Source organism: Rissa tridactyla, chromosome 8, assembly GCF_028500815.1.
Source record: "Rissa tridactyla isolate bRisTri1 chromosome 8, bRisTri1.patW.cur.20221130, whole genome shotgun sequence".
Classification (NCBI taxonomy): domain Eukaryota; kingdom Metazoa; phylum Chordata; class Aves; order Charadriiformes; family Laridae; genus Rissa; species Rissa tridactyla.
In genome coordinates, this window is record NC_071473.1 from 44,494,198 (window position 1) to 44,508,050 (window position 13,853).

Genomic DNA, 13,853 nt, shown 5'->3' on the forward strand with positions numbered 1-13,853 from the left:
CTGCTGCGGTGTCCAGGGACCGGCGGTACCTGGGGAGCGGGTTATACCACCCACTGTGCAATGTGCGGTCATCACACCATCGATGCTGGCGCAGGCGAGTCCTCTGCAAGTCCCACCTGGGGCTCGATCTAACCCTGTCCCTAGCAAGGCACCAGGGCAGGGGCCAGAGCAGCCACTGGCCCTGGCTGCGGATTTGGGCCAGCGTGGAGGCAGCAAGGCACCTCCTGAACACATCGGTGTTCCCCAGACCTGCAGGGGTTTATACGGGAAATTCTGCTCTCCCAGGAGAGAAGGTCCCACCAGCAAAGTCCACATGATGGGCAGGGCATAGTGAAAACCACTCTTTCCAGGCAGGCAGAGGAAGGAGAGTGGGGTGCAGAAGGCAGCAAGGAAACCAGCAGGAGCAACACGGCCCTGCACAATAAACCTTGGGGACTGGAGGGAGTAAAAGGCTGGTGAGTCCTTGTGATGCCCAGCTCCAAGAGGTTCAGAAGAGTCCTACTGCTAGGGCTGCACACACAGCATCAACCTGACAGGTGATGGGGGAGCCAGTCCTGTGGACCTGAGACCATATGACCGCTCAGCCTGGCGCTCCTCTCCCCTTCCTGCCCAAAAGCCAAAAAAAAGTGCCCCAAAAGCGAGACCAAAGCCTGATGCAAAGAAGGTTTTGTGTCCCTTTGAACACCACCAGAGTAGGAAGCCGGGAATGGCTGGCTGTCCGCCTGCCCCTCGTGTGGCCCCACTCCAAGGCAGCCAGGGAGATGGGAGATGGGAGCCATCCACTCCAGTTTGACTGCAGAGGGGATCACATCAGCTGCTGCTTCCTGAAAGATCACAAGTCACCTACAACAGCAAACAACAACCATTGAGGGAGGCGAGTCACGGCTCTGGGTATCTGTAACCGCCAAAAAAACGCTTTTCCCAAATCTGCGTCTTGCAAATGGGCTCGGCTGCAAACACGCTGGGAAGGACCTTGCTGAAGAGCTTCTGCAGGTGGTGCCCACCTCTCACAGCAGCCTGGGCAGAGCTTCAGGAGCCCCTGAAGCCTTGGAGCTCCTCAGGACATGCTAACACACAAGGCACTGGCTGGAGGCCATGCTTTACCCTACTCTGCAGGCGGACCACCAGTGACAATGCCACTGCCACGGTGTGCTAGGGGTGCAGGACCCAGAGGATGATGCACACACACCGCCGCCGGGCTCTGCACCCACGCCAACCTGCTGCCCTGGTCACAGAAAAAGCCTTTTAGGAGCTTTCACTGGCAGGACACGGCTCAGTGAAACCCAGGAGCCAGAGGTGCTGCCGGCTGGGGACCTCACCAGCCTCTGCTTTACCGCGTGCAGATGCAGCACGTGACATGTCACTGCAAGAACCTTCTCACTTCAACCCCAGCTGTACATCTGCCAAGGAAGCGTTCAGGAAAAGCCTGTCCAGGAAGCATCAGTGTCTGCAGAGCTGGGAAGCTCCATCTTTTCAGAGAAACGTTGCCTATAAAACACCGTCTCAGTGCCAACAGCACCGTGATGGGCACGGGCTGTGACCCTCAGCTGCCTGGGTGTGACAGAGCAGCAAAGTGAGGAGACTTACCTGCTGAGAGGTGACCTGTTCCTCAAAGCTGGTGAGCAGCCCGTACCAGTAACACCTTCCTGAAGGTCTGTATGACCTAGGACCAAACAGTCACAGCCAAAACTACCTGGGAACAGAACTTCTTTTCCTCAGTCACCTCCCTGGTTTTCTTGAAGATGGTGACTTATCACTCGGTTTGTAAAGTTGCCCGACTCAACCCATCATCTGCTCACCTGATGATGACAGCGACGTGGAGACCAGGTTAGATGAGGAAGGGTTAACCTCCCAGTGCCTGCCTTGGGATTCCTGAAGGCCCTATTATCCCGAATTATTTTTCATAATTACTGCCACACACGTAGACTACATCAAGAGTGAATCTTCACTTTGATAATTTGTGCTGTGAAATCTCACTTTGGGATCTACTTTTATCTCACACCAAACACCTGCAGGTCGTAAAAGGCAAAAAGGAAAAGAAAACGCCTCAAATCCCGGCCAGGTTTTCAAGTGTCAGAGAACACTAAATTAATGCTAAATTCTAACCGCCACAGTAAAGAGCCCCCCACCCTCTTCTTAAATTAGCTAAACAAAAGGACTGAGACTTTAACATATAATTAAGGCACAAGGAGGTAAAGCTGTAGCTGTTAAATAAGGGGATGCGGGCTTTTCAGAAGTTAAGATGTATCCTAAAAACAGAGAAGGAGAAGGCTTTGTGTTCAAGCAAAAGGACCGGGAGTCAAAGTCCCTGCGGATCTCTCTCGGCTTTGCCACAGCCTTCTGGTAAAATGAAAAGCCAGGTAATTACGCTCCACTCGGCTTCTGTTCCTACACACCCAAAATGGATGCCTCGCTCCCTTGCCGCACACAGAGACAAGAACTCTCTTTAATTAACCTTTGTAAAGCCTCCGCGATCCTTGGATGAAAAAAGGCTTCGTACCTTAGGAACATGTTTGCGCACATACACACGGCAAAACCTCTAGCACAAAGCCGGAGCCGAACTGCAGCGCGCTACTTCTTTCTGCAGCTTGTCAAAGGCCTTGAAGCTCATCCTCACCCGTATTTTCCATTCCAATCTGGTCCTTTAGAGGAGGGATTTTGTTTATGAAACTTGGGCAATGTCTGGATTATAATCTCTCTTCTGTCAAATTAGCTAGGAAATGGTAATTTTCCCCAGGGGACACTGGTGCCCATGAAGCACGCATTTAAAATTTATCACTTCAGTTAATGAAACATCATCCCAGCCAGTTGCTGTAAGCACCTCTGGATGTCAAACTGCCAGGGGCAGATAAATGTCCTGTTGAATCCTACTAGATTCCAATAAACAGCTTTTAGGTAGGAACTTGTGTCCAATTTCTAAACGTTAAAGAACAGCTTGTGTTTCAATCCCATCCAGGTGCTTTACAATCCTGGCACAACCCCTGACCACAAGGCCGTGCGTTTCACATTAGCATGCTCGACTCATCTCGCAGGCGTAGGTATAGTCATCCACAGATCACCTAGATGTGGGGAGGGACCTCTTTTCCGGGATTAGGAACAGCGGACCGACAAGCGAAAGAAGCATTAAAATAAGGCAGAGAGTACCCACTGCTTACGCCCCGCTTCCCCTCCACGCTCCCCGCTCCCGCCAGCCCTCTCACATACTTGCTCTTGGGCAGGATTTCAAAGTAACGGACCAAACTCAGCCCTGATGCAAATGGGTGCCAAACTTCTCAACTGCATTACAGAAGAGGTGCAGCTTAAACACTTCTGTGCTATGGGGCAGCATCAGGAGAAAGAGAGAGAGAGAGAGAGAGGAGGAGGAGGCTGGCGAAGCCGCCGGGCTGCAGGGAGCAGCCCGCATTACCCCTGTGTTTCGCTGCCCGCCTGCTGCGTTGATGAGATGCACAAGCAGCATCCCGAGCGGTTTCTCCCAGGCTCGGGGACGGTGGCTGCAGGACCGCGGGGACATGGTTTACATCGCAGGCAGGGCGGCTAAGTCATTCTTTGGAGTGGGCACAGTCTGTGTGGTCCCCGCTCTCCCTTCTGCTGGAAAAGTACAGTGCGTTCGCCGGGCGCGCAGGAACCGATATTACCCGGCACAAACCCGCGTGCATCCCAATGAGGGGGGAGGGGGCCGACGGACACACCGCTCTGTAAATACTTCTTTATTAAGACATAAATATAAAGCTGAACAGGAAAAGAGCAATGACAGGGTAAACCGTGCCAGCACTGATCTGTACGGATGATCTTACGATGCTTGAACATCTGGTTCTGCTGCTGGCTTCCATAAAATCATCTTTAAAACCTACTCGGGTTATATCTCCATCAGCTGTTCGGTGCCCACAATGACTTCATTAACATGTTTGGCTGAAAAGAGAGAGGGAGGAAAAGAAGAGGAATTGAGTTTTGCAGCATTGCTTCAGACCTTGCGTTTTTCAAATCTGCAACTTTAAAACAAATGAGAAAAGCAGATTCTGGGGAACTCGAACACGGATTCGCTGCCTTTCTTTGGACTCCAGCGTCTCTCCGACAGTATCCCACACACATGGCAAAAGCCTAAACAACTGACTAAACATCAGGAGGTTTCTCTAATGAGAATTTTCACGTGTATGTGTCACTACTAAACAAGAGAGGCCCGACGGAAGTCACAGCTGCTGCTGACAGGTGTATACCTAGGTCGAGGCAAAGAACCATCGACATCCAACATGGAGATCCGACAAAAAATTAAAGATCAGTAATCCACCCTGGCCCTGAAATGTGCTGTGTGCCCCCAAACTGCATGGAGCTTAGGGAAAAGAGGGGCTGCTGAGCATCAAGGGGCCATTACCAAGAAAGCCGGAGACCCTCTCAGCAATCCCAACTCAACCCTGGCATCTTACAACAAAGGGCTTTTTGCTTTTTTTCTTTCTTTTTTTTTTTTAATTTAAACCTGACTTCTCCCTCTTGGATTAAAAAAATCTGGATGGAGCCTCTCCAAAAGTATCCGCGTGAAGCAAGGTCTCTGAGCAGTTATCATCTCTGAGGGTCACTGTGGACAGCCCACCGCAGGCTCCTGTAGAGCGTATTTGTTGGAGGGGCAATTTCTACAAGGTCACCCCTTTGCCGGTTCCCAGGAGCTCTGCACAGCCCCGGTGGACACATTAACGTGCCAGTCTCTGCCCCAGCGCAGTTAATGCACTGTACTGAAAGAGCCTTCCCTTTAAAATGCAAAAGCAGCTTGTCAGGGAAGGACTGCAAATAAGGAATCTAAAGCCAAAATAATAAAAACACGCAACTGAAAGCCCAGTGCCTAAAAAACCCAAGCATGTGGCCTCAGAGTGTGACACAAAACCATGTGCTCAAAGTGGGTGTCCTCAGGGTACCGTGAGGGGGGGCGGTGAATCTAAATTGCTCTCTGAGAGCTGGACACCTATTCAGGTGGAGCTCAGGTGGTTTGACCCATGCCCCTAGGCTCTCCATCTCCCCTTCTGCACATCAGGAATAACGATCAGCTCTGGAGCCTGGGATAAAGCATTGGGATACGCTGATGGAGGCTGCGTTGTCTCCCACACCTTACACAGCAGAGGGGGTGCATAGCCAAGGCTGATGAAAACAATGAGTTGTGTTTTATTTACCCACCTAAAACTCCTCCCCTCAGGGGAGTGGATTTTGCAAGACTGCTGCAGAACAACAAACATGCCACCTTTGGCTAAATGAAGAAATTCCTGGCAACTCCAAACTGGCCGGACCAACGTGATGCTTCCCTTGGTTTAGAATTCAAGGCATTACCTTTGCACCATGCAAACCATTGCTCCAGAAAAGGTTTGACCAAAAATTGCTCTATAAACTTCAAGGAGTTTTGGACCATGGCAAGATAATTTCCCACTACAACCCTGACCCCTCAATCATATGGATTCTGCTGTCTCCTCATCCTGGGGGACAGAGTTGGGTTATGACCACCACTCTTCAGAGACCCTTCGTGAAGGCAAAAGTAAGGAGATCAAGGAGCGGTTTCTCACCTTCAGCATCAGATTGAGTCATTTAGTTCTTTGCTCAGGGCATTTAGCGACAACTGGTAATTAATCCCAGAGCCTCACACTAACATCTTGGAGCTTAAAGTTGGAGCGTGGAGCCCAATCTCCAGCACTTTGGGCAGGACGAGCAGAAGTGGATGCAGCGCTCAGGAAAATGAGGGACTGACTGTACAAGTGCCAGGTGCAAGTGTGATGTAGGTAGCACCACACAACTTCTCCAGCACGGCTCTGCCAATAGCCCCAAGTCCAGCCTTCAGCGCCTCCCTCCTCCCGTCCTGGACCCCACACAGCTTTGCCAAGGTACCTCAAATCCAACCTGCAGCACTTCTTGCTATAACATTCCTCACCCCCAACAACTTTCCCAATATATCTCAAACAGGCCCTGTAGCAACTCCTGTGACTCCATTCCTGAACCTCCTCCAAGCAGACTACCTATCATGTTGATTTCTGTGATGTGAATAAGACCCTGGCTACCATCCAGTGAGAGTAATTACGTTATACCTCTGCAGATTAAACATGCCTTCATCTAGGCTTATAAAGAGCCATGTCAATTTATGGTTCTATATATAGGTTATCTGTAGCAATACTTTTTAATAAGGAACTTCTTGCTTCATTTCAGACAGCATCCTGCACTGTCCTAAACGTGCAGAGGTGGGATGGGTCCTGTCACATACTTTGTTGCAGAGGTGGTACCAACTATTTGTATTTTGCACTGACATGCTTGCAGCTGCCTTATGATATCTCGTATTTTACACCCGATGAGTTCAAAATGCTTTTTAAGAGTGGGCAAATAGGAGCATTCCCATTTTACAGATGAGGAAACTGAGGCAGCAGTGAGTTTAGGGAGTTTAAGGAGCCAAAGCCACGCAGGAAATCAGAGCATGCATTCCCTCATCTTCCATCCCTCTGCCTGTTTGGTCTCCTCCTTGATCCGTATGTCACTGCTACCTAAGAGACTCGCATGAAATCACTAAACTCATTTCTCTTTGTACAGGCTAAAAGAAAACACATGAATGTGCCTGCCTCAAATCCCCGAGAAAGTTTTTAAGTGATAAAGGGAATGGTTTTGCTAGAAACAAAGCCCGATTCCGCACCCCCAGGGGATGTGATAGGCTGATAAGGATTCACCCCGCTTCCCTCTTCCCTTCCCAAAGCCCTCCTTGTGGAAGGCAGGGAATTCAGACTCCACCGTGTGTGCCAGAGAGCCGAGCTGCGGATAGCGTTTCATTATCAGCCGTGGCTGCCAGTTGCCAGTGGCTCTGGCTGGTACCAGCAAGATCAGTTCATGCAGAAACTCTGCCTGAAACTCTGGGGGAGGCGGGAGAAGTACCTCACATGCTTAGCTGTTCAGCTCCCTTCTCCTTCCCCAGCTCCCCATTAGGGATTTCTTACCAGGCTGCCTTTTATCTGACACTGGCAGGGTTACAGATGCATTCAGCCCACAGAGAAAGAAGAGGGATTAGAGAAAGGACTTTCAGAAAGTCTTAGAATTGGACTCTGCAACCTTAAATCATGTTCAACTACATCTTCTCAGATTGGGAGCATCTGGTGCTAAGCAAATCCAGAGCTGATCAACACATTCAACCTCCTGATTAGCACTTTGCTTCAACTTGCTGACGCAGCCCAGCCTGAAGTCAGCCTGGGTGCTTGAACGAGTGTCCACGGAGATTTTACTGAGTGTAAATCAAAAACCTGTCACTCGTTATATATGCGTTCCTGCTTTGGAAGACATTTGTTTACACATACTGTACACTAGCCCCTTAAAAATATACGCACAAGGCAAGGAGAGCTAGAGAGCTGGGGAGCAGTGCAGCTTTTGGTGCTTGGCTAAAAACAAATTGTAATGCAAATAAACAGAGGGGAGGAAATGACTGTGCAGCCCAGCACAAACCCCCCCAGCAGGCCGGGGGCCGGGGACCCAGCGCTCCCCAGCCTTCCTGGCAGGTTCCTGCCAAGCTGCTTACAGAAAGGGGATGCCGGAGCATTCCTTTAAAAGCCATGTGAAAGCATCTCCTTGTTGTTTGCTCAATTAGCCCCAGACAGATTGCTGCTGCTGCTGCTGGTGGCAACGCTGGGTTGTAAAGGAGGAGGGGAAGGAGGGGAAAGGGAGGAAAAAAAAAAAGAGAGAGAGAGAGAAAAAAAAAGGTTAGGGCCTAGGCCCAGGACCACCACGAAGTTCCAGCCCTCAGGGGCTCCAGAAAACGTTCAGTTTACTCACTCAATTACATACACTGTTTTATAAACCCTTTAAAATAAAATAGAAAACAGTCCCTGGCACAGAATTACTGCTCTATTATACAGCAGTGATGAAAGCCACTGCTGTGTATTTGCTCTCTTTAAAGCAAGAGATAGTTTAACTTAAAAAACTAGGCGGGGGGGAGGGGTGGCTGCAGAAACGCATGCACGAAAACACGCTGTGGGTGGTTCCTACCACATTCACCCAGGACAGAAAGGATCAGAGAGTGGGAGAGAAGAGCAACTTGTCTCTGCAGTGATGGTTGGCCCTGGAAAAGCAGCCAGGTTGGGGGGGGAGAGGAACTAAAGGGGCTTAAGGGGATGGGAAGCAGCTGAAGCTTGACTTTGGGAGGCTGGAGGGTGTTTTAAATTACATGTAGAGATAAAGAAGGGAAGCAGGTGATGGGGGCTGATTTGTTTGTGTTTACAGAGCAGTGGGGCTTTCCAGTCAAGGCCTGCTCTCTCCCCAGCCAGGCTTTACTTGCATGATCACTGGAGATCAGGGGTGACTGCGCTGTGCCCCAAAGGCCAGGAGTTTCGCACAGATTTTTCCGCGTCAGGCCCGTTGTGCAGCCATCAGCCGAGCCCGCAGGTCTCCAGGAGTGATGCTCCCCATCAGCCGGGTGCCCCAGCTGCTCCCAGGGGTGAGATGTGCAACTCACCCCAGGGACACTGGGAAATGGGGCTGGTGGTAGCTTCAGGCTGATCAGCTCTGGCCCACAGCTGGGACCTCCAGCCCAGAAGGGGTGGGCAATAGAGATCTCATTCCTACTTCACACCCACCCTGAGCAACCACCAGTGCACAGTGCTGGCGCTCACCTGGTTCTGCTGGGGCTCTTATAGTTCAACCAGCATTAACTCATTTGCCCTCAAACCCATCTGGGGAATAGATGTCTCTTGGGAGTGAAAAGTTAAAGGCAACATTGAATTCAGTGCCTGAAGAGAGATGAATTTACTGTGGCTTGGAACAGATGGATGTGGGGATTAAAGGAACTGGAAAGAGAGGTGTATGGGAAAGTCATCAGTCAGGGTCTTGAGAGAAAGGTTAGACAAGGGAAAAGGAGACAAAGAGCTGGGGATATGTCTAAGATAGCTCCTTGGGGAGGGGAACATACTTGGAGTCCTAGTATTGGGGCAGAGTCCTAGCAAAGTGTTTAAGAAGGGGACTGGATTGTACTGATTGATGTGCTCCCACGGGGTATCACCACCGCACAGCAAATGTGAGCAGGGATCTTGGAAACATCAGTCTGAAAGACTCTGTCCACGCTTCCTGCTAAGGTGCCAGAGATGCCATTTGCCTGGACACTGCTGCCTGCTGTGCTGGATGCAAGCAGAGGTCCCTTTCCTTTCTCAGCATCCATTGGCGTGTTCTTCCTGGCTCTTTTATGTGGCTGAGCTCTAGCAGAGCACAAGTGGTTATTTTCTCTGCGTGGAGCATGTAAAAATATTTCCACAAGGTTACGAACTGCTGCCTTATGGGTAGACTTCACAATCAACATGCTGCGAATGTGGCAGCTCGTTTAACCCGCTCACTCGGGAAGCCTGAACTTCCCCGGCCAGGAATGACAGTGTGCACAAGTGTGACAGTCCCCAGCGGCAGAGGGGAGGACAAAGCATCGCTGGATGGATAGTGTAAGGAGGTTTTATGCCACTGCTAAGGCCAGAACTCATAAACCATTTTTATACAACTTGGAGAAGAGGCTTACTAGGATCAGTTAGAAGTGTAGTCACTGCATAGTCACTGAAGCAAAAATGACAACTATTTAAGAGATGCCTGTTTTAACTGCCAACTAATATCTTTGTCAGAGACACTCAGTAGTTCAGCTGCTTCAGGGAATGAATAATATGGACCTCTCAGTTTTGCTATGAATTTACACCATTCCTACATCATCTCCAGCTCATCTTGCACCCCAGTGCACAAAATACATGTGTGCACTGTTTAGTCTGGGTCTGTTCTTCGCGAGCTTTCATAACTCCCATCTGCACTGCAGCACGCTTTCTGATCCTGACCTTGTGTTGTGCTAAGTGTTTTCAGTTCCTGAAGGCTTCACCAGGAGGTACTCGGCATCTTGCAAGAGCAGATGCTCGCCCCTACTTGAATGCAGCATCAGAAAGTCCCTCAGTTCCTTCCTGTCCCTATCCCGCTAAATCTTGGCTGGGGCGAAGCATCCTCACAAGCAGTCACCCATTCATATGTGGAGGTTTCATAAACTGTACCTGCCTTCACGGGATGACATTAGAGAAAAATGTGCTCTTTGGCCCTCATTAAAATAAAACAATCTTACTCTGTTTCATTGAGAAGTCCTAGGACTCTAAGCTTGGAACAGGACTTGGAAAACGATCGGAAACAGGAGCCAGTCCTTACTGGATATGTGCCTTTTTCTGTTCTTGTGAGAAACCACACAGTTTTGGCTACGTGATAAGCCTCTGGAAAAAAAATATCTCCGTTTGCACATGTTCTCAGGAGGGCAGCTAAAAGCTCCAGAGGCTCTGTCTGCAGTGAGCACTCTCAACCATGGAAGTGCAGGAGGAAGGCAGGGCTTCCCCCACGCTTGTATTCCTGCTCTATGGACCAGTGCAGCACTCAGCACAGAACCGCTTCCCTCCTGTGCCCACAATGATCCCGCCTGGGCACAACAGCGGTACGGAAAGGGATGCAGTCTGCCTGAAAGCAGTCAGGGGGTGAGTGCCAGATGGGAAATGGAGCATGGGACTGTTAGGCAAGGGGACTGGAAATAGCAGCTTCGGTCAGACCAGAGGAGGAGTCAGGTGGGTGTCTGGGAATAACCAAGTAAGACAGAAAAATGAGAAACTCCATGGGAGAAAGACTAGAGGAAAAACCAAAGAGAAGGCTGGGAATGGGATGAGACTGATCCTGGGACAAAGCCATAGCAGGACTCAGGATCAGGTAGGACACAGGTGATGTTGTTGGGGCCCAATGGCTGATGCTGGGGGCAGGAAGTGGATCTCAGGGCTACTGACGCCCATGGGCATCTGTGACACCGCATGGCAAAGAGTTTCTCTTGGCCCATTCCAGATTCAGCTCCACTTAAGGAAGATGATCCACTACTGTCAGTTCCCATCACCTGGAGCAGCAGAACCGGTACAATGGAGTTCAAGTTTCTGACACTGATAACGATCCATGCAAGGGCCAGAATGATCCTGTATAATAATACTGGAGGGGTTTAGTGGACTGAACTCTCCCTCCCAACGTTTACAAATGAAATATTAAGGCTAAAATGTCAAGTCTCTAATAGCTAGGAAAGGCCACATGTAACATGCAGCTTCAGCACTTAAGCTGGCCAGTCCAAATGAATGGGCAGATGATCAGAAAATCCCTGTGTCTCAGGTCTCTCTAAAATAGGAGAAAAAACCAAACATGTTCATACTGAGGAGGCAAAAATTAGGTTGTTAACAGTTGTGAAGCATTAAGATGACATCTGCTGCAGAAAGGCCATAGAGAGGAGGGATCTTGTCACTTGTATATAGTACAGTAATTAAGGTTTCAGACACAAATCGAAAAGACAGGAAAATGAGGAATACGGAAACCCCCCACATTCAGCAAGCACTACTCATTGTGGGTGTTGACTGTGTCAGAGCAGCAAGGAATATAAAAATATATGGTGGCATAAAAACTGTACAGGAACAAGCACACTGAAGTCTTAGTCTACAGCCTGGTCACAGAGATAATGCTACTACGAAGTATGCACCAGGATACCAAGCTAAGATTACATCAGCATCCTGGCTGCTGGTATTTTTTCCCCTTTCTGAACGTATGCTTTGTGGCAACAACACTGCTGTAATGCAGTTTTTGGGTGAGCAAGGACTCAAGCTGTCCCCAAATGACACTGGCTCCTTAATATCCAATGCACATAAAACATCTCTGCCCCAACGACAACAGAGATGAAGGCGAGGGATAAGGTGGTGAGGTTTATGTCAGTTTTGCTAGTTCTATCCTATGTGTGTGTCTTTACCACCTCTGTTCTTGGTGTTGCTTTGAAGAAAGGTTAGGCTGCTTTACTATATATGCCCCTTCCTGTCTAACCTATACCAGATGTATAAAGTACTCCCTAATGAATCTGGCCTAGAGACTCCTTTGGGAACTGTACTCGCTGACTCCAGGGCCCGTCTGACTCCTCGATGGGCCCATCACTGGCACTCCCTCTCTCTAGTCCTGCTTCAATGAGTGCAAGCTGCTTTTGAGCTCCTCTTTAAAAATAGATTCATCAAAAAGGCTGATCCTAATAACTGTCTTCGAAACAGTGATTGAATACTCTGTGCAATTAAGTTCTTTCAGAACTGCTGCCTGCCATTTCCTATCCCTTTAATAATTACATCCTTTTTCTTAGGTACCAACATGTTTTTCAAACTGCTACCTGCGTGAGGTAGCTTTCACAAAGCCCATCTGTTAATTCTCTGCTAGCAAATTCCTTAAATTAAAGTATCAAAGAGGAAGGAAAGTGGATGCTTCCTAAGCATGGTAATAAAAGCAGTAGGAAGAGAATGGTACGGCTCTCAGGAGGCATGGCTTGCAAATCCACAAGTTTAATAAAACTCCATACCTTGACTTTAACAGAGGCATTTAAAAGTACCATCTCTGGCCAGTGCCGTGATAGGGGTGAAGTCAACGCAGGACTGGGATGTCATTGCTGACAGTTACCTGCCCCCTCCCGTGTCTCTAACTTTATTTTCAGTTTGAAAGTACTAGGCTGCATCTGATCTACCCCAGTAACCAATATTGGAGTGTTCCCTCTATTTAGGTGTCCAGAGCTTTGCCAAGCCCATTATTAAGTGATGAGGTCTCCCACCATGTCCCTAGGGAGATTATCCCACAGCCTACCAGACCACATCGTTAGGAAAACGTTCCAGATAGCCAGCCTAAATTGTGTTTAATTCAATCCCATTACTCCCAGCTGTACCATTTGGACCACCCTAAATATGCCCATATTCTTCCGCAGAAGGAAAAAGATGAGAGCTGGTTTGAGTTACGTTTGCCTATCATTTGTGGTAGCTGTTCTCCTGCCATCCTCCTTGCATGGGACTGGAGTTCATTTTATGAAAGGAGGTCAGTGCACCACTGGCTCAAAGAGCTCTTGTCCCCCGAGCCGCCTGGGCAGTGTGGCCAGGACTCATACGGCAGAGCAGGGAGCACACAGCCAGTTCTGCAGCAAAGTCAACTGTGGGATTTGCGTGGGGCTGTGTAGGATGATGCAGGGATATTTCTACCTTTGATGAATCCTGGCTGATGCTTTGGAATAAGGGACTGCTGTACTTTTATTTTTTTAATATTTCTGGGAAGGTGTATGCAGCTTTGCTGAGGAGGTTTCTAGCGTGTAACTCCCAGACTAGGGTCAACAGCCAGCTGCTACCGCTTACATCTGCTGAAGTGTGATCAGCTTGCAACAAAAGGTGGCTCCAACCCAAGAGAACTAGTTTTTTTCTAACCTGGCCGTGGAGGCTCGAGTTTGAAGAAGGAAAAGTTACCAAACAGAACAACACAGCCAAAGTCTTGATGAAAGGGGGAATATGGAAACAGACTTACCGGGCCACACCAAAAGCTTGGCACAAGGTACAGGAAGTCTTGGGCAGGGGAAAGGAAGTCATGGCATGCTTTCACAGCAAAAAAGAGAGGGCCCAGTTTACTATGGGACCAGCCAAGGTCAGAAGAGACATGCTGGGCTGGAAAGACTCCACAGTTCAGGAAATAAGTCATGAACTTCGCAGACAGATCCCAGACCACCGAGGAGAACCTGACCCCCAGCCCAAAGAAATTCCAGAACGGTTAGGAAACTGAGGCAGGGAAATGAACTGAGGCTTTATTATTTTTTCTTGCTCAGCATAATGGTGTATTCATAATCTACCTGAATGTGTCTTTGCTAACGTCAATCATGTTTCTGAACAGTTTAACTAGAAAGCCCACAGACTCATTAAGGAGTGGGTTTTAAGCTTTGGAGAGATGAGCAGTAGACTCTACAACAATAGGTAAATGAACCCTCAGTTACGGTTCCATTACTCCCCCTGCAAATACATCTACAGACCCTGAAAAATATTCAGAGAAGGATG

At 49.0% G+C, this 13,853-nt stretch overlaps 1 protein-coding gene across 3 annotated transcripts in view; it reads right to left on the bottom strand.

Moving 5' to 3' along the window:
- Window positions 1-3,692: 3,692 nt before the first annotated feature.
- Window positions 3,693-13,853, bottom strand: part of EIF2B3 (eukaryotic translation initiation factor 2B subunit gamma) — a 102,894-nt gene continuing 92,733 nt past the window's right edge. For all 3 annotated transcript variants that reach the window (XM_054211175.1, XM_054211174.1, XM_054211173.1), the window contains one exon: window positions 3,693-3,909. In XM_054211175.1, the coding sequence (XP_054067150.1) occupies window positions 3,857-3,909 (53 nt within the window). In that variant the 3' untranslated portion in view covers window positions 3,693-3,856. The remainder of the gene's footprint in view (window positions 3,910-13,853) is intronic.